General features: G+C 31.5%; 1 protein-coding gene across 2 annotated transcripts; it reads left to right on the top strand.

Annotated features, from left to right (window-relative positions):
* Positions 1-74: 74 nt before the first annotated feature.
* LOC134711441 (protein MIS12 homolog) lies at positions 75-18,141 on the top strand. Of its 2 annotated transcripts, none has more exons than XM_063572031.1 (8): positions 75-199; positions 2,296-2,708; positions 4,967-5,125; positions 6,119-6,186; positions 6,615-6,713; positions 8,696-8,839; positions 10,822-10,942; positions 17,903-18,141. In XM_063572031.1, exons 2-8 carry the CDS (start codon positions 2,309-2,311, stop codon positions 17,998-18,000), a joined length of 1,089 nt encoding a protein of 362 aa, XP_063428101.1. In that variant the 5' UTR covers positions 75-199; positions 2,296-2,308; the 3' UTR covers positions 18,001-18,141. The 2 variants fall into 2 exon arrangements, with proteins under 2 accessions (XP_063428101.1, XP_063428102.1); XM_063572032.1 differs by having other exon boundaries at positions 155-231.
* Positions 18,142-19,342: the final 1,201 nt, after the last annotated feature.

The following is a 19,342-nucleotide window of genomic DNA, read 5'->3' on the forward strand; positions in this document are numbered from 1 at the left end:
AATATTGTTAGATATTAAAATAAAGATAAGAAAATTTGTATTATATAATATGACAAGATATGGTTGCATTTACAAAACTTTGTTTACATTTAGAGATTATGCAGATAAAGCGCCAAATTTTGAACTTTACTTTGTCTTTGCAAGAAAGGACAGAAGAATCATACAGTTTTGCCTTCTGGTAGATCAGAATAAATAAAAGGTTTGCTGCTCATTTCTCAGACGAAGTGCAATGTATGAATGTATACATTTTCACATTGTTATAAACAGTAGACGTCACTCTTCACTCTTGTCTGATTATTTGAAAACTTGAAAACAAAAATTACCTGACAATTTCAGATATGAATGGTTTATAACTGTAATTCTAACATGACGTCCTTCAAACGCTTTGAGTACACACCCGTGGTAAAATATGTATATATTGCATTGGCTGTTCCGATAGTACTCCCACGTCATATGTTTTTTCATGAATGAAGTACTCCCACGTCATAGAATGATGACGTTATAATTTAAGCATTTCACGGGAAAATACACGCTTTTGATACCGAAAATCATCACAACAAGGAAACGTAAACAAACGATGCTAAAATGTGGTATAAGCCCATTTTTATATACATAGAAGACATATAAGTAAGTTATCATTAAAATTCATCCAAATCTATCTAAATAAGTTTTGTGAATAGTTTGAGCATGTCACTTATTCTGTTTGCTCCGTTCTTTTACGCCAATCTAAAAAGTGCGTTAATTTATGGGAACGGCAAATAATGGCCTCCACCTAGAGCGCTTCAATCTACAAAAAAATGCCGTAGTTGTCCTATTAGAATCGAAATAATTCATGGGGGCTTGAATATATCTAGATTTTACCACAGGTTGTCCCTTTATGCCGATATTTTACCCCTCGCTATCGCTCAGGGTAAAATATTTGTCATAAAGGGCCAACCCGTGGTAAAATAACGATATATTCAAGCCCCCATGATTATTTCTTAAACAGAGACATATATATATATACACATATGTGTCACTGTTTATAACAAAGTTCGATTTTTATCACGCAATATCAGATAAAAAAATAAATGCATAATTGATAACAAAATTATACTGGAAAGCAGAGTTTCCGCTGGCAGTCAACATTTTGTGGATATTGTGAAAAAATAAAAATTCATTAACATTGTTTAGTAATGACAAAAGAGATACATAAAGCGATTTTTAAATTTCATCCATCTTGTTATTTTCTTTTTCAAGTTTCTAAGACTTAATCTGAACAGACAATACTGGAATTTTTTTGAATTTGGTACGATTTTGACATAAAATCAATAATCAGCTGAAAGGACAGTTCAGACAAATCTGTCATGTAACTTCCATCACCACATTACTTAAATGTATGCATCATTATTTCCAACACATGTTGAGCAATCCGGTGGAAAAGTTTTATTTGCTGCTGCACAAAATATTTTACAGAACATAAATTATGGATATACTACCCTGCATAATGACAATTATGGAAACTTTTAATGGAGGCAAAGGCAAGGACTCAGGCACGCCTTCTATCTGGTAAATAATGTCAGAAAGGTGTGAGAAGTTGACGATCTTTTCTGGTGAAAGACATGCTTCCAGAAATTACTTATTGCATTTTATAGCTGTATACATGTACATGTATATATGCAACAATGGACTAATTAATAAAGGTGTTGTTAGACAAAATTGTGTGTTGAAATTGCGTCTTGTCAAATGTCACATAAAAATGTATTAACAATTTTACGTAGCATATGTTTGAAGCATACATGCAGTTTTCGTCTCCTCTTCTTTTTAGCTCACCTGGTCCAAAGGGCCAAGTGAGCTTTTCTCATCACTTGGCCAGGCGTTCAGCGTAGTCCTGCATTCCTTATCTTTTACAAAAATCTCCTCCTCTGAATCTACGGGGCCAAATTATTCAGTTAAAAAATGTGTCCGGTGAACCGACCAACCAACCAAGATGGCTGCCATGGCTCAAAAGGGGTTAAATGCAGTTTTTGGCTTATAACTCAAAAACCAAAGCATTTAGAGAAAATCTGACATGGGGGTAAAATTGTTTATCAGGTCCAGATCAATCTGCCCTTGAATTTTCAGATGAATAGGACAACCCATTGTTAGGTTGCTGCCACTGCATTGGTAATTTAAAGGTAATTTTGTCTGTATTTGTTCAGCATTTTTGTTGGGAAAGATTCTCTGACCACTTAAAATCTTTTGGAGAGAAAGATAAGAAAAACATAATGAAAGCTTGCATATTATATTTAATACATAAGTATGATTGATTTTTAGAGATTTTGTCATTATGTCTGAGGAAAGAAACAGAAAGAGAAGTTTATCATGCCAAGACGACAAAGAAACAAGAAAACGGAGAAGTATATGTGAAGATAATCAAGAGGAAAGAATACCTGCAATAACAGTGACTTCTCCATCATTTTTGGAAGATGCACATAGAAATTCTAACATTGCTACAACAGATGAATTATTAGTAAAAGAAACAATAGAAAAAATAAAAAATATTGAAATGCATGAAAATAAGAATAAAAAATTATCGGACTGTGATAAATTCACTTTTAAATCACCTGAAAATGTTTCTAAATCATGTGATAGTGTAAGAGCTAGTATCTCCACAGATGATCCGCAAAAAAGTTTAGTTGAAAATCCTGCAACCAAATTTGTTTCAACAGAAGTCAACAGAATTAAAGGTAAAGATGATTTATCAACTTGTTTCAACTGTTAATTGAGCAAAGTTGTTTTTGTACATTTGCCCATTTTTAGCTCACCTGGCCCAAAGGGCCAAGTGAGCTTTTCTCATCACTTGGCGTCCGGCGTCCGGCGTTAGCTTTTACAAAAATCTTCTCCTCTGAAACTACTGGGCCATATCAAACCAAACTTGGCCACAATCATCATTGGGGTATCTAATTTAAAAAATGTGTGGCGTGACCCGGTCATCCAACCAAGATGGCCGCCACGGCTAAAAATAGAACATAGGGGTAAAATGTAGTTTTTGGCTTATAACTCAAAAACCAAAGCATTTAGAGGAAATCTGACATGGGGGTAAAAATGTTTATCAGGTCAAGATCTATCTGCCCTAAAATTTTCAGATGAATCGGTCAACCTGTAGTTGGGTTGCTGCCCCTGAATTGGTAATTTTGAGGAAATTTTGCTGTTTTTGGTTATTATCTTGAATATTATTATAGATAGAGATAAACTGTAAACATCAATAATGTTCAGCAAAGTTAGATTTACAAATAAGTCAACATGACCGAAATGGTCAGTTGACCCCTTTAGGAGTTATTGCCCTTTATAGTCAATTTTTAACCATTTTTCATAAATCTAAGTAATCTTTTACATAAATCTTCTCCTCTGAAACTACTGGGCCATATCAAACCAAACTTGGCCACAATCATCTTTGGGGTATCTAGTTTAAAAAATGTGTGGCGTGACCCGGTCAACCAACCAAGATGGCCGCCACGGCTAAAAATAGAACATAGGGGTAAAATGCAGTTTTTGGCTTATAACTCAAAAACCAAAGCATTTTGAGGAAATTTGACAGGGATAAAAATGTTTATCAGGTCAAGATCTATCTGCCCTGAAATTTTCAGATGAATCGGTCAACCTGTTGTTGGGTTGCTGCCCCTGAATTGGTAATTTTGAGGAAATTTTGCTGTTTTTGGTTATTATCTTGAATATTATTATAGATAGAAATAAACTGTAAACATCAATAATGTTCAGCAAAGTTAGATTTACAAATAAGTCAACATGACCGAAATGGTCAGTTGACCCCTTTAGGAGTTATTGCCCTTTATAGTCAATTTTTAACCATTTTTCATAAATCTAAGTTATCTTTAACAAAAATCTTCTCCTCTGAAACTACTGAGCCAAATTAATCCAAACTTGGCCACAATCATCTTTGGGGTATCTAGTTTGAAAAATGTGTCCGATGACCTGGCCATTCAAACAAGATGGACGCCACGGCTAAAAATAGAACAGGGGTAAAATGTAGATTTTGGCTTATAACTCTGAAACCAAAGCATTTAGAGCAAATCTGACAAGAAGTTAAAATGTTAATCAAGTCAATATCTATCTGCCCTGAAATTTTCAGATGAATTGGACAATTGGTTGTTGGCTTGCTGCCCTCCAATTGGTAATTTTTAAAGAAATTTTGCCGTTTTTGGTTATTATCTTGAATACTATTATAGATAGAGATAAACTGTAAACAGCAATAATGTTCAGCAAAATAAGATCTACAAATAAGTCAACATGACCTAAATGGTCAATTGACCCCTTAAGGAGTTATTGCCCTTTATAGTCAATTTTTAACAATTTTCATTAATTCGGTAAATTTATGTAAATTTTTACCAAATATTTTTCTCTGTTACTAATGGGCAAGGTTCATTATAGATATAATTGTAAGAAGCAAGAAGGTTCAGTAAAGTAAGAACTTCAAACACATCACCATCACCAAAATACAATTTTGTCATGAATCCATTTGTGTCCTTTGTTTAATATGCACATAGACCAAGGTGAGCGACACAGGCTGTTTAGAGCCTCTAGTTGTAAGTGTGACACATGAAAGCAAAAACTGTTATGGATGAAAACAGGAAACAAAGTGGAGCTGCACACTTGAAATTACAAGCGATATTATAACAATGACAAGTGACATACAGGATTCTGACAAAGCAGTAAGCGGAATCAGGGACTAACCCCCTCCCCCCGCCAATATGACCCCTCGAAAAGACAAGTCATTTGATTCAATAGTTGGAACAAAACAAAAAAACAAAAAAAGAATACATATATTTCATACTCGTACATATATAAAAGATTTTCACATTGTTAGTCACTCTAAAGCAAGACAATTTTTTATGTGGATATTGAGATTTGAAAAAAAAAGAGTTTACCATGCATCCTCTCTGTGTATCTTTCATTTGAATGGTCCTTTAACAATATTTAATTTTTTCAGGACATAAAACAATGGCGTCTGTGAGTGACAGCGTGTTTTCTGAAGGATCTGTACTGAGAAGTGTCAGCGAATGTGATAGAGACGAGTCTGATGAGGATCCACTAGAAGAATATGAAACACAGTATTTTGGATTTACTCCAAAATCTTTCATGAATGGAGGTAAATGCTATGAATTTATGAAAAAATGTTCATGAGTCTTACATTTGATTGTGAAGTACTAAAAGATAAAAGACAGAAGTAAAACTAAAAGAAGGTTTACCAAGTACTTTAAGATATACATTGAAGGAGATCAATCATACATTAGTTGTATGTATGGTAATTAGTGTTTAAAATTCAAATATAATTGCAAGGGTTTATAAATGCAAATATTGCAAAAGTTAAAGAAAGACAAAAACACCTGGACCAAAAGAAAACATTATAGTCCAGTCAATCTAGCATAAATTTGACCCTAAATTTGAAGTTATTGCAACAGAAGATTTTAAAAATTTTAATCTTTTGCATTATACCCCAATTAAAAACAGAAAAAGGTCCCATTAAATCTAACTTGGGGAAAACTAGTTAAAAAATCACGATTTTAAAATTCCTATGGAGATTTGCTTTGATATGGGAGATAACTCTGCAAAATTAACAAACAGCTCTAAAGGTGTTTTCTTATCTTTTATAAAGCTGCAACCTAGATTTCATAATTCCTTAGTTGACCGTTTATTAGATTTTTCATCATATCAAGGTAAGGAATCTCAAATTGAATAAAACTGATTAAGCATGTATTTCTTTAATGAAAATCGTGCCCAAAAAAAAGAAAAAACACTTTGGTTTTGTATATTTCATGAGCAGACAAATATAAACTATAGTCAAATACAAACTTATAACCCCATCAAAGTATCATACTTTACATTAATTTTAGAAAATCAATAAAAAAATGACAAAAAAAGACTCATTTTTGAAGAGTTATCTCATTTTTCAATTAGATGTTAATTTCCATAAGAAATTGAAAATGCTGATTTTGGGTTTTCCTCAAATCAGATGCTAAGGGACTTTTTTATGTGTAGATTTGGAACTTTTGATAACAGTTTTTAACGCAGCAGTGTTCAGAAAATATAAACTGATTTAATTATTATAATCATGTAATTGTATTCCCTTTGGTAATTTCAGTGTATAATGCATTGGCTGAGTACATCAGAGAAAGTTTGGCTGCTCTAGCAGAATATATAAAATCACAGGTGAGACCAAATATTTTGTAAGACATCTTTGTAAAAAAAAATTATTAAAAGAACTATTGTTAATTATGTATAAACAATGAAATGTTTAGAGATGGGGTTTTCTTGTCACCACCAGGTATCAAAATTTGGTGAACCTTGCCTCTAATATTTTCCATTATTGTTCATTTATCTTGGAAGTCAATGTATAATGTTAAATCTGTGGATCAGTAACTGCTGATTCTTCGAGAACACCTGCGTTCAACATTTTTTTTTATTTGTGAAACTCATTTTACCTTATTTTTAGTATTTTGTGTATTGTAAGTTGCTTGTTGATATTCCAGAGTTTGACACACTCTATGTTGATGTTGATAATATTTTTTAAATAGGACAAAAATAATGATTCTTTGGTGAAAATTCAACATGGGAGGTAACTCTTCATTCTTTTATAGTATCCTAATGGAATGACATCTACTCAACTACAAGAAGGAGAAGAAAACATGATGAAATACATCTTAAGGAAATTAAACAGATCTTTTGATATTTTAGAGGTAAGATTATACATATCCCAACTGATCAAGTGACAAATTGTTAATTTATTTTTTAATTTGTTATCATATCCACCTTGAATAAAAACATTTTGCTCCAATGCATAATTCAATTTTTTGTCGAGCCTTCGACTTTAGTCGAATAGCGAGACTAAGCGATCCTACTTTCCATCGGCGGCGGCGGCGTCCACAAATATTCACTCTGCGGTTAAAGTTTTTGAAATTTAAATAACTTTCTTAAACTATACTGGATTTCTACCAAACTTGGACAGAAGCTTGTTTATGATCATAAGATAGTATCCAGAAGTAAATTTTGTAAAAATAAAATTCCATTTTTTCCGTATTTTACTAATATGTGGACTTAGTTTTTTCTGCGGGGAAACATTACATTCACTCTGTGGTTAAAGTTTTTAGAATTTTAATAACTTTCTTAAACTATCCTTGGTTTGAACCAAATTTTGACAGAAGCTTGTTTATGATCATAAGATAGTATCCAGAAGTAAATTTTGTAAAAAAATAAATCCATTTTTTTCGTATTTTACTTTTAAATGGACTTAGTTTTTCTGCGGGGAAACATTACATTCACTCTGTGGTTAAAGTTTTTTAAATTTTAATAACTTTCTTAAACTATCCTGGGTTTGTACCAAACTTTGACAGAAGCTTATTTATGACCATAAGATAGTATCCAGAAGTAAATATTGTAAAAAGATAACTCCATTTTTTCTGTATTTTACTTTTAAATGGACTTAGATTTTCTTCCAGTTAACATTACATACAGTCGGCAGTTTAAGTTTTCAAAACATTAATTAGATTCATTAACTATCCTAGATTTTTACCAAACTTGGACAGAAGCTTCTTACAATCAAAAGATAGTATCAAGAGGAATTTTTTATTGATTTTTTTCCTCATTTTTTGTTGAACCTGCGATTTACAGCAAAAGTAGGCGAGACACTGGGTTCCGCGGAACCCTTACAATTTTTTTATGTTTCAGCTGGTTTTTCAAAATTTCATGTCAATAAAAAGTAACAGAGCTTATTCATTGTATAATTAGGAAGCAGGAAAAAATGAAAGGTTCTTGTATTAGAGATATAAACCATTGATTTTGGCTGGGGAAAAGTCAAAATCTGTGTCATGCAGCAGAATTTGTGAACCAAAAACTTTGGTTCATACTATTTACCTATTTACATTTAAAGATAAGTGAGGGGAAAAAAAGTCTTAAAGCTGAAAGAGCATAATCTCTTAAGTGAGACATTTAGCAGCATGGTTGAGTTTTCTGCAAAGCAAGTGTGAAATGTTGAATAGTTTATGATCAAAGCCTATGTTACTTATATTTTATGGATTATTTAGTTATAAAAGACCTCCCTCAAGCAATTAATTAGTCTTTTTTTGCTACAAACAATTAGTGGCTTCCATAACAAATGTAGCTACAGTTGGCAGGATATTCATCTTAAATTTGTCTTTGATACATGAAACCGTCTTCTGGAAATACTGCCTTATAAATTTATAAAGAACATCAACCCCTTCAAACCAAAATTGTCAATACTCAAAACTGTTAGCATTCTGTATAGCATAACAAATTGAGCAAATTTCAACAGAACTGAATCTTTGTACTAATTATAAGTAAAACTATGCATGGTAAAAAATATGTTTATAAAAATAGAGAGATGTTGTATGATTGCCAACAAGACATCTTTCTACCATGTCCACCAGAGTCCCAATGAGGTAGATGTTAGCAACTATATGTCAAAGCACAGCCTTCTAATGATCAAAACCCATACTGTTACTATTTTATTTCAGTCAAACTTCTTTCCACCTATTCACAAACAAATGATTGGCTCACAGATACATCATGTAAAATGATTTCTCTCTAAAATAGCAGTTACAGATAACATCATGCACTGAAAACATTTGTGGAAATTAATCAACACTAGATGATGTACAACTTTATTTGAAATTATTCTCATATGTTGCACATTATTTTTCAGCAATATTTAATGACAAATGTTTTTAAAATCCCTGACCATGTTGTATTACCAGAGGATCAAGCCCAAGCAGGCAACCAGTATACTGAAGCAGATGAAGAACAGATTGATCTTGAAATAAAACAACTTGAGGACAAATTACTCACGGTATGTATCATCTGATAATGCAGAAAAAAATTTGAGTGCTTACTGACTAACTGACTCTTATAAATATTCTTCACTTTATAATTTTAATAGGACAAGACAGAATTATATTCTCATTATTGACCAAAAATATACTGAATTTAACTATTTTAAAGCAAGATAGGGTTCCATATTTTAAAAATATCTCAGTAAATGTGTTAAGAATATTTAGATTAAAAAAATAATTTTGTGTCTGAAATTTGGATGCTGTCTCTTTGAGACTATAGCCTGCTATTCGGTGTGAGCCAATGCTAAGGCTCTGTCTTAAAGGCATTTGGCCGGTAATGGTTTACTTTTACAATTATGACTTGGATGAACAGTTGTCTCATTGGCTTTCATACCACATCTTCTTATAACTAATGCTGAAAGTCTACTAAGATACATGTACTGTAAATTCAGAAATTATTGTGTGCATTTATTATTATGATTTTGTCATTTTAGACTAAAATGTGATTTTTAATTTATGTGATATTCAGAATAATCCTGTTTGATTCATATAAAAAATTTCAAAATGCGAGTTTAAATTAAATTGCGATTATAATTCGCAAAAATTATAAAATTGCAATAATTTCTTCAATTAACAGTATATATATAATAAAAATTCTTAAATTCTTTTGATTCCTCTATATGCCACTTTTGTATGATTTACACAGGATATGAATGAAAAATATATGTAGGACTCAAATCTATGGTGGGTTCCAAATCTATGGCAGATTCCTAATCTTTGGCAAATATGACGTCATGCCATTCCATATCTATGGCAGATTTTGTTGTTTCCAAATGTATGGCAAATTTGGTGCAAATGAAAAACAATGCAGTACACATATGACCAATGACTTGTCTTAAAACATGTGGAGTTACTGGAGTATGTCTTTAAAATTTGTAATCAACCAAATCGTGATCGCAACCATAAAATTTCGTAAATTTTTACTCATATACAAGTACAGACATAAATTGAAATGATGTGTCTCGTAAAAATAAGCATTTTTATTCTGGGTATGGTACCTGTTTAACCCATTCATTAAACCCACTAGTTAGTCCCTTAACAAACAAGAAAACGTTTTTTGTCATTAACAAAAAATAACAGTTTTACTTTTCACTTGATATTTATTTAATCACTAATTTATCTTTTTTTATTTGAAGATTATTTAAATGAAATACATTAATTTTTAAATTTTCACAGCCCTAGATGTTCAAAAAAATAACTATTAACTCCTTTTCTAAAATATCTGGTACTGAAAATAGCGGCTTTCTTCTTTATCGCAAGTACGGTAAATTGTTGTAGAGGGAAATATCTTCATCTGGATTGGTGTTCAAATATATGGGTTCCTCCATCGTTAGCAGTGTATACAATGTAATATGGCTTTATTCAATTTTATTACATTGGTTGCAATAAATTACATTGATTTCCCAGTTAAATAAAAACCGATAATTTCACATGTGAAATAAACATGGTTATTTCACTCTCTGACGTCATACAACAATAGGCGTTGTCAAGACGTCGATAACGTCGGATCAAAACAAATTGTGAATGCGTAGGAAAAACATATAGTTCCTTTCATTTTCTACATTAATTTCATAAAAACAAGCCATTTGACAATGTAATAAAAAGTATAACTAATCGCCGTATTTGAATATAAAAAATAAGACAACTTGTGACCAATCGCCGCTATGGATTAAACTCGTGCTGCGCACTCGTTTAATCCATGCGTCGTTCGGTCGCGCGTTGTCTAATTTTTGATATTCAAATACGGCGATAAGTTATACTATAAGTGACGTTATATGTAACTCAATTTCAAGATCTGCCATAGATTTGGAGAAAACAAAAATCTGCCATAGATTTGATTTGTTTGGCGTTTGTAACATCACATTTGCCATAGATTTGGAATCCGCCATAGATTTCAGTCCAACATATATATCGAAAAATTATTCCGATTTGATTTCAGATAAGATATGCAAATGGTATACTTAGACAAGACCTGTCAGAGATGGATCAAGTACAGTCTATCTTTGATAAATCATTCAAACAACTAGAAACGATAGAAGATATGACAAGCCAATGTGGAAGTAAGTTTTAATATGGAGTATTTGAATTGTTTTACATTTGTCATTTGTGGGCGAATTATAGCTCACTATGCGGTATGGATTTTAATCATTGTTGAATGCCTTAAATACAGTGACCTATAATTGTTGTGTCATTTGGTCTCTTGTGAAATCTGGGATTTTTAGAAGATTAAATTATGAAAATGATGACACAGATGTACTAGTGATTTCAAGGAGTTATTTCTTCTTAGGTTATGAGAAACCATTGAGTAAAATAGGCACAGCCATTGAAATAAAAATAACATGCTATTTAAAATTAGGTGTCCTGATTGGTGGTTGTTTGGACCTTATATGGACTCTTCCATATACCAAAAGCTGAAATTATACATTTATTTAAAAATGCAGAATTGTTAAGTAAAGGGAGAAAAAACACCAAAAAATGCATAAAGAAAAGAACCAGGGATATTGAAAAATTATTTAAGTATTGAATGCTTCCTTTTTGTAACTTCATTGGGGTGTAAAAGCGTTGACCGAAATACATTTTGTATGAAGCGGGGAAGCACTTCATTTTAAAAATGTGTGCATGGTCAACGCTTTTACAACCCTATGAAGTGACAAAAAGAAGCATTCAATACTTATAATTACATTTTTTAGCTAGGATCATGAAAACACGATTTTTATCAATTTTTGGGATACGATTGCTGTCAAGCAATCTGTAGACTTTTACCATTGGCCCTATGACACACTCCCTCACGTCATTCGTTTTATTCTAAACATTCGGCAACATCTCAGATTCTTATGATTGTCTTGCTTTAAAAGGTAAAAACAAGCAAAACAATTGAACATAAACAACTTTCCTGTAATGTTTTACTCATAATCTTCATGTGTGACATTTTCCTTGACTTATATGCGTGTTTTTAACAATACGGAAAATCAGAATTAAACAGTATTTATATTTAGTGTTTTTATAAATTTAGAAACACGTCAGAGGGAATTCCCAAATTTTGATAACTTGCGAGAGTTCTCTGAAAGCCGATCGATAATTCTATTTCTGTCACAAGAACTGAAGTGGAGTATTTCTATATTTTACCGTTATGAAACTGATATTTGATACTGTACTCTCATAAAGAAATGGAGAACCATTCATCATATCATTTAATAAACGTTCTTGTTCCAAATCGCAAGTCGCGGTTTGTTTATGTCCATGCGTGGTCTCACTAATTAGAGACAAAAAGAAATGTAGAGACAAAAGCGTCAAGAAGCGACAAGAAGAATAATATTAGCAACAAGAAACTATTTAGCGACAAGAAAACATTTTTTTTTATTTATATTACTTATTCGAAATAAATATTAAAAAATATGCAAAAGAAAACAATTTCAACGACAGGAAAGTTAATTTTGATAGGGGGGAAAATGAAACTTGTAAATCTAATTCAATTGCTACATTTATTTACATGATATTTTATAAGGTATCACAGGAAGTATATTTTGTCTTTTTATTTGTTTTTAAAACCATTTTTGTACAATATATAATTAACTTGCAAAATGCATTATTTGTGCATAATTGTCCAGAAAATACATAAACAAATTGTGAAATACAAATTAAGAACTGAAATCAAACAAGAGGAAAACATAATTAAAATGTGAATATTTTTCATCATTTTATTTAGTGTATTGTCTCATTTAACGATATTTATCATGTTTATGCATATAGATTGAAGATTAAAGGAAACTGATGACAATCTTGAGTTTTCAACAGGTGTTCACTATTCGGTACAATAATTTTATATTCTGGTGCGTGTAATTGATGAAGGTGTTAATGGATGTTATTGTTGCAATAAAACAAAGGACACGCACCTAGTTAATCTCATTTGTTGCTCTTAATTGTGTTAGAGTGAAGCCACAGCTAATGTTGGTCCTATCAGGAAAAATTAATTGTACAGTTAGGAAGGAAATAATATTTCATGTTTTTGTTTTATTAAATCCTTCAAAAGGAAGGTGACAAATATTTGTTTTTATTTTCATTTTATAGCGTTTACATTTCCTTTGCTCTTACACATGTTTAATTTCTACATCTATCAATATGATAATAAAAAGTACACAATCTCTTCATCGATTTTTTTTAATTTCTTCATCTTTCAATATAATCCTAAAAAATATTTTAATGTATGTGATAACAAAATGTATTCTTGTCGCTAAATAGCTTCTTGTTGCTTTTTGTCACTTATTATTTTTCTTCTTGTCGCTTCTTGACGCTTTTTGTCGCTAATTAGTGAGACCCCACATGCGTGCAGTTTTCCTGATTTCAAGGGGTATCAGATTGAGTGATTCCCCGCTTCATTGATTAATTTGAAACTCATGGGATTCTTTCTATGTCTGTCTGCATATGGAGGGCTATTGTTGTTGCATAATTTTAAATCACATGCATAATTTAAATTAAAATAAATGTTTCATCGTAAAAGTTACCTATAAACACCCCTTCAGCAGAAATGGAATCTTCCATGTTATCGTTTCGAGTTGTCTCCCTTTTCGAAGTATTCGTCAAGAAGAATTAACTCGTTAATGCCGGTAAACGTCGTATTATATTAAGAACGATCTCAATGTAAACAGAGGAGTGTGTACGGAAAGGAGTCATGCTCTCTGACCCAAAGGAACTTCAATAATTAAAGAGTAAGAAATGGGGTTCATCCTAAACTGGTTCTGTTCTATATATAGCTTCGCACCGAAGGTCAGTGTAGCGATAAGTGAACACAATAGGGGTCCAGTTAATTGTTCCTCCTAGAATTACGGTGATAAGATATGGAAGCAAGTTAACTCGTACCACGGCATCGGAACCAAAAAAGTTAACTTGTACTACTGGGAAGTAGTAACATTCAGAAAAATATATAAAAAATATGATGTTTTATGGGTTTCTGTTTGTAAACTAAATAGAAATAAAGTTGAATTACTTGAATTTTACACAGGAGTTAAATGAAAACTTAGACAAAAATAAAGAATGTTTTAAAGCATTAATGTTTTAACTGATCTTTCAAACTAGAACATAGGCGGATCCAGCCCCCCCTTTTTTTGTGAAAAAAAAATGGTTGATAATAAAGGGAATCATTGAAGCATGACTGGAGCGGGCCCCCTCTTAGGTCAGTCAGCGGGCTCCCCCTTAGGAAAAGTTCTGGATCCGCCACTGTAGAACTTAATCCAGAGGAAAGTTAAAACATTTCTTTAACTGTACCTTATTAAAATTGAACATGTTGAATATGTATATATCCAATTTCAATTAATTAAAGCTGTAATCCATGATCACAAATTGAATGCTATGTTTACAATTGTTGAAAGCCATGTGCTTTTTTTGCGGGGAAAATGCGGACCCCCTTAACAGGAATCAGTTAAATTTCATTGTTACATTTATTTATAGACAGTAAAAATAATTTTGGCAATCATTTTGACTAACTGCTAAGATTTAATTATTCATGAAAAAATTTCTTCGGGTGAAACTGTATATACCTTAATTATCTACATCTGCCACAGTATTTTCTATCCAATATACAAGGAACATAAGCTACAAATTGGTCATTGTACTTTCAAATTATATACATTTTACAGACTTAAGAGGTATTGGGTGAAAGTAACGTATATCATGTATATTCATCATTTAACACCATTTGAATGCATTTAAATAAGTTGGTACGAGTTAGCAATGGTACGAGTTTGCATTGGTACAAGTTTTTTTTTAATGGTACGAGTTTACAATGGTACAGGATAACTATAATTCGATAAAACACAATAAGTACATAGCTCATACACTTGTAACGGGGATTGGCTATTCTTTAAGTTGAGTGACTATTCAGATTGTTACATTTTGCATGTGCAGTTGAATTAGTTTAGAGAATAATACTATCCAGCTGTACCAGGGTTTCCGGCCAAAAATGCTTGAGACTCGCGCATGTTCATGCTTTTTTTGCAACAGTATTCTTGGATCTATTTCTTTCCTCTTTGATCTTTTGAATTTTGGCCAAATCTCATGCATTTGTTTAATGAAAATTTGGCAGAACTGCTATACATGTGTCAATGAAAACTATGGCAATCGTATCCCTCAGAGCATTCTGCTCTTTGATTTATTAAAGCAATTGCTTTCATGCCGTCGCGTATGGCCATCTTTGTGACCCAGATCAGAGACTCCGCCCAGATCAAGCCATAGTATTTTGTTAAACAGGCTCCTGGTCTGTCATTCTTAAACACCTATGTATGTTTTCTAATGCAATACATAGCTTGAAACTTTTGAAAAACGTTAGTGGATTTAAGAAGTTTCAGCATACGTTCTGGTAGATGTATTTTTGTATTTGGGGGGACAACCGTTTGACTATCAAAAAACATAGACGTCCGAGTGAAAAAAATGCATTTTTATACCTGCGATTCCGTTTTCCGTTCGTACGATGTTTCAACAAAATATGGAATCATTTCAGTTGTTGATTTAGTATTGAAAATTTGTCTGAATTATCTTTTATAATATACGGTTTTATATGTTTAATTGGTGTTTTTTTAAGAAAGAGGTCAGGTGCTTTTGTTCATTCATAAAATTGTCGTTCATTCATAAATTTATCGTAAAATCAAAATCACTACACAGGTTATCAGGTTATACGTAGTGTCAAATGGTTACCTGTAATCTAAAAATAGACAAAGTTAACTGACCTATTTTGTTGATTTGTGTGCGCAAATAATTTGGAGGAACGAAACCCTTGTTAAAAACACATAATAATAAGTTTGTTTTCCTTTTTTGTCATAACTCCGTAAGATTTATCGATCACCTTAATAATGAAATGGACCCGTCCAAACGTGATAGATGCCAAGTCCAGATGAAGAGATATTTACAATTTGGAATTTTCTAGTTTCATCTATAGATTAAAAAATGTACATTCTTTTAGGATATCATATTCAAAACTGGGTATGCATGACAAATGATGAAACCATTATCCTTGTCTTTCCAATGAACGAGTCTACTACGTTTGTTGACCCTCAACGGTCCACCGTGTTTGCAATTTTATTTCACGTGTTTTTCGAAATATTGAAGATCATTTTCACAATGTTTCCTGAAAATTAGATAAATATCAAAGCAACTTAGAGCTGTTTGTTCTTGTTCGTATAATGACGATTTAATGTCATGTTTGTCTGTGATGGCCCCTCTTTTCGGGATTGCATGAGAATTATAGTTATCTCGTAACGCATGAGGATGACACATATCAACTGAGCAATAATGTTTGGGACTTAGTTTTTAAGAAATGATGACAAAGTAACATTATGAAAATATTTTTAGTCAGCTGAAATATATATTTATTTTTTACATGTTTATGTCTTGTAAAATATTTTGTTTCTTTCCCGTTTTTCAACATTTGCGTCTGGAAAGTTGAAATGTTTTAACTGAAGTATTAAATTTAAATTAATTGTGAAAATTAAATCAATAAAGGAAATTATTGCCCAGTTACAAACACTACTAGGGGATAATCCATAATAATTTCTCTTGGAGTTATATGTTTCAGCACATTTATATTTGACCCCAACTTTAGCCTGGTAAACGTGTTGTCTCCTTGTGAAATATAAAACATATTAAAAATGACTTTCTGCTAAAGTTTTTAATTGATATAAAGTTAAAACCTTCTTAATTCTCACTAGACAACACTCCAGTCATGTTTAATTCTTTAATATATGTGGATGAAAAAAAGTCCCCAAAACATAAACATGGCAGCAATTGCTTTTACAGCCTTTCAGGCTTTGATTTAATTCACCTGTGCACTTTATTGTGGGACCTTGCGTCATCATAAATGATAAATTTTATTGTGTAATGCAATTGATTAAGGAATAACGCGAGATGTGCAGTTAGCCAATCAGAATAATGTATTATAATGAAACATACATCTAATGTAATTATAACTACTTCTAATATGACATGCTTTTTTTCGCTTTTTGAATAAATCCTCTTAATTCAATAAAAAAAAAATTGCACATGCGTATATTAACTACTGCAGAATAATGAATTTTATCAAATTGACATGCATTTCATATATTTCATTAACATAAAACACTTCCAAACTCTTAAATGTTGCACATGTTGTTACTTATTCATTTATTATGACTGTAATGTGTTGCATTCTGAAATTGACATATTTGACCTAGATAGGACAACCGTTCATGCTGGCTGTTCCAAAGCTCCTCCCTCTGTAAAATCACAATGCCAGCTGTTTGCTTCTTTACAAACAAAAATAGGAGGTTCATGAAAGAACCTACACAATCGCTTTACCCTTATACACATTCTTCTTAGAAATTACCATAATTGTCCTAATCAGAATCGAAATAATTGGTTTTTTTATTTATGAAAAAATTCTGTTAAGAAAATAATAATTTTCGAAGTTGGTATCTCCAATATGCTACTTCTATTGTAGCATCTTGGAAAATCAATTGTAAATTTTTGAAATCCTTTGCACTGAGCTACTACTGATTATTTTTAGTCTATTTTCATGAGATAAACCTATACTTTAACAACTCCATTGTCATTTTTATGCCCCATTTATGGGCATTATGTTTTTTGGTCTGTCTGGCTTCAGGTTAAAGTTTTTGGTCGATGAAGATTTGATGAAGTGGAAGTCCAATCAACTTGAAACTTAGTACAAATTTTACTTATGATATGATCTATCTAATTTTAATGCCAAATAGAGATTTTACCCCATTTTTATGGTCCACTGAACATAGAAATAATAGTGTGGATGGGGCATTCATGTAATAAGAACACATTCTTGTTCTACTTAAACTAAGCAGACCATATTTGTTTTAATGGTAGACAATTTCATCTAAGGGAAATAATCACTAGGAATGTTAAAAAAAATCTGTTTTGGAAAATATGGTGAAATTATATGAATTGAAGCTCTGGTAAAGAATTAATTTTCTTTGTTTAATGAATAAACATGTTGTTTATCTTTACGAATTATTTTTAAATTTCAGTTTCAGATATTAAAGATGACACACTTAAAGCCATTAGCCAAGTGAAGAAGATGATCAGTATAGTACAGACTTTAGAACTAGCAAAGACAGAAACATGATGTCTCCATGACAATCATTTCAAAACACATTCTTCTTACTTTATTTTCATATGTTTGCCATATTGAAAATGTGCACATAATGTTCAATGAAACTTTAATGTTTGTGAAAATATATTGGAGAGTTTTCACAATGATTATTGACAGATATTTCATATTGACAGATATTTCATATTGACAGATATTTCATATTGACAGAGGCAATACTGGTATATCTAATATATATTTTGTTTGCAGAACATATTATATAATAAAGTAATGAAAATATTTTCACTGTTATTTTTGAAATAGAAATTTTATGTTTATCTATTGCATCAATAGCCATAAATTCACTTTTTGAATGTGCTAATTCACTTTTAAAAGAGGGGAGTCATATTTGTAATTATTCCAGCATCATCTTAGTTTACTGATTCAGATACTTTAGAACAAGTGAATAGAATACATTTATAATGACATTATTTGATTTTTGGTATACACTATTATCTTACTTCTTATACATTTCTAAGAATATGATTGTTTAAAAGCAACCGTGTGCAGACCATGTATATTCCATAAGAATGGTTCCATATTAGGTTAGTAGGCAGGACTTATTTCAATTCACAGTCAGTAGTGGTGGTATATCCCTTTATACAAACAACACAGTGTTGAGGAATAATCTTAAAAGTTTCAACAGACAATGAAATTGATAATGAACTATTGAAATAAATTCATAAAACACATTTAAAGCTAACAAGTTGTTATTGTTGGCATTTGTTTTTGTATAGATCAATGGAAGTAGGTACCCAATACTTACGTTATTTAAGACATGATCAAAAATATAGGCCACTAGTCTAAATACCACATGTTAAGATAGTGGGTAAGATAAATGACCAATGAACCATGCCAAACAGACATGCACACTATACTATCATCACACACACTAAATATAGTGGTCCTATATATTATTAGTAACATGGTGTGTTAGTAACCTAATACAAGATATATGGGGTCAATAAATTCCATATGGGGTGAGAGCGAAGCTCGAATCCCCATATGGAGTTTACTGACCCCATATATCTTGTATTAGTTCACTAGCACACCATGTAACGAATTAATCTTACCAACTATCTACACATGTGGTATTTTGACTGACAGCCTATCAAAGCAATCAAGTCTTCAATATTTAGTATTAAGATCCTATACTTCCATTTGTCTATATAGTAAACAAATGCCAACAATAACAACTTTTTAGCTCTAAATTCATTGTATGAATTTATTTCAATCGTGTATTACATGTATTTATTTCTTCGTCTGTTGAATCATTTCAGATTTCTTTCTTTTTTGTTTTGAAAGGGAAGTAAGTCCT

This window comes from Mytilus trossulus, chromosome 3, assembly GCF_036588685.1.
Source record: "Mytilus trossulus isolate FHL-02 chromosome 3, PNRI_Mtr1.1.1.hap1, whole genome shotgun sequence".
In the NCBI taxonomy this organism is placed as follows: domain Eukaryota; kingdom Metazoa; phylum Mollusca; class Bivalvia; order Mytilida; family Mytilidae; genus Mytilus; species Mytilus trossulus.

Bases quoted from the DNA above. Each gene is read 5' to 3' on its own strand.
- LOC134711441 (XM_063572031.1), top strand. From the start codon at position 2,309: ATGTCTGAGGAAAGAAACAGAAAGAGAAGTTTATCATGCCAAGACGAC. The intron at 5,126-6,118 runs GTAAATGCTATG...TGGTAATTTCAG, and splicing joins AAAATCTTTCATGAATGGAG to TGTATAATGCATTGGCTGAG. The intron at 6,714-8,695 runs GTAAGATTATAC...ATTATTTTTCAG, and splicing joins GATCTTTTGATATTTTAGAG to CAATATTTAATGACAAATGT.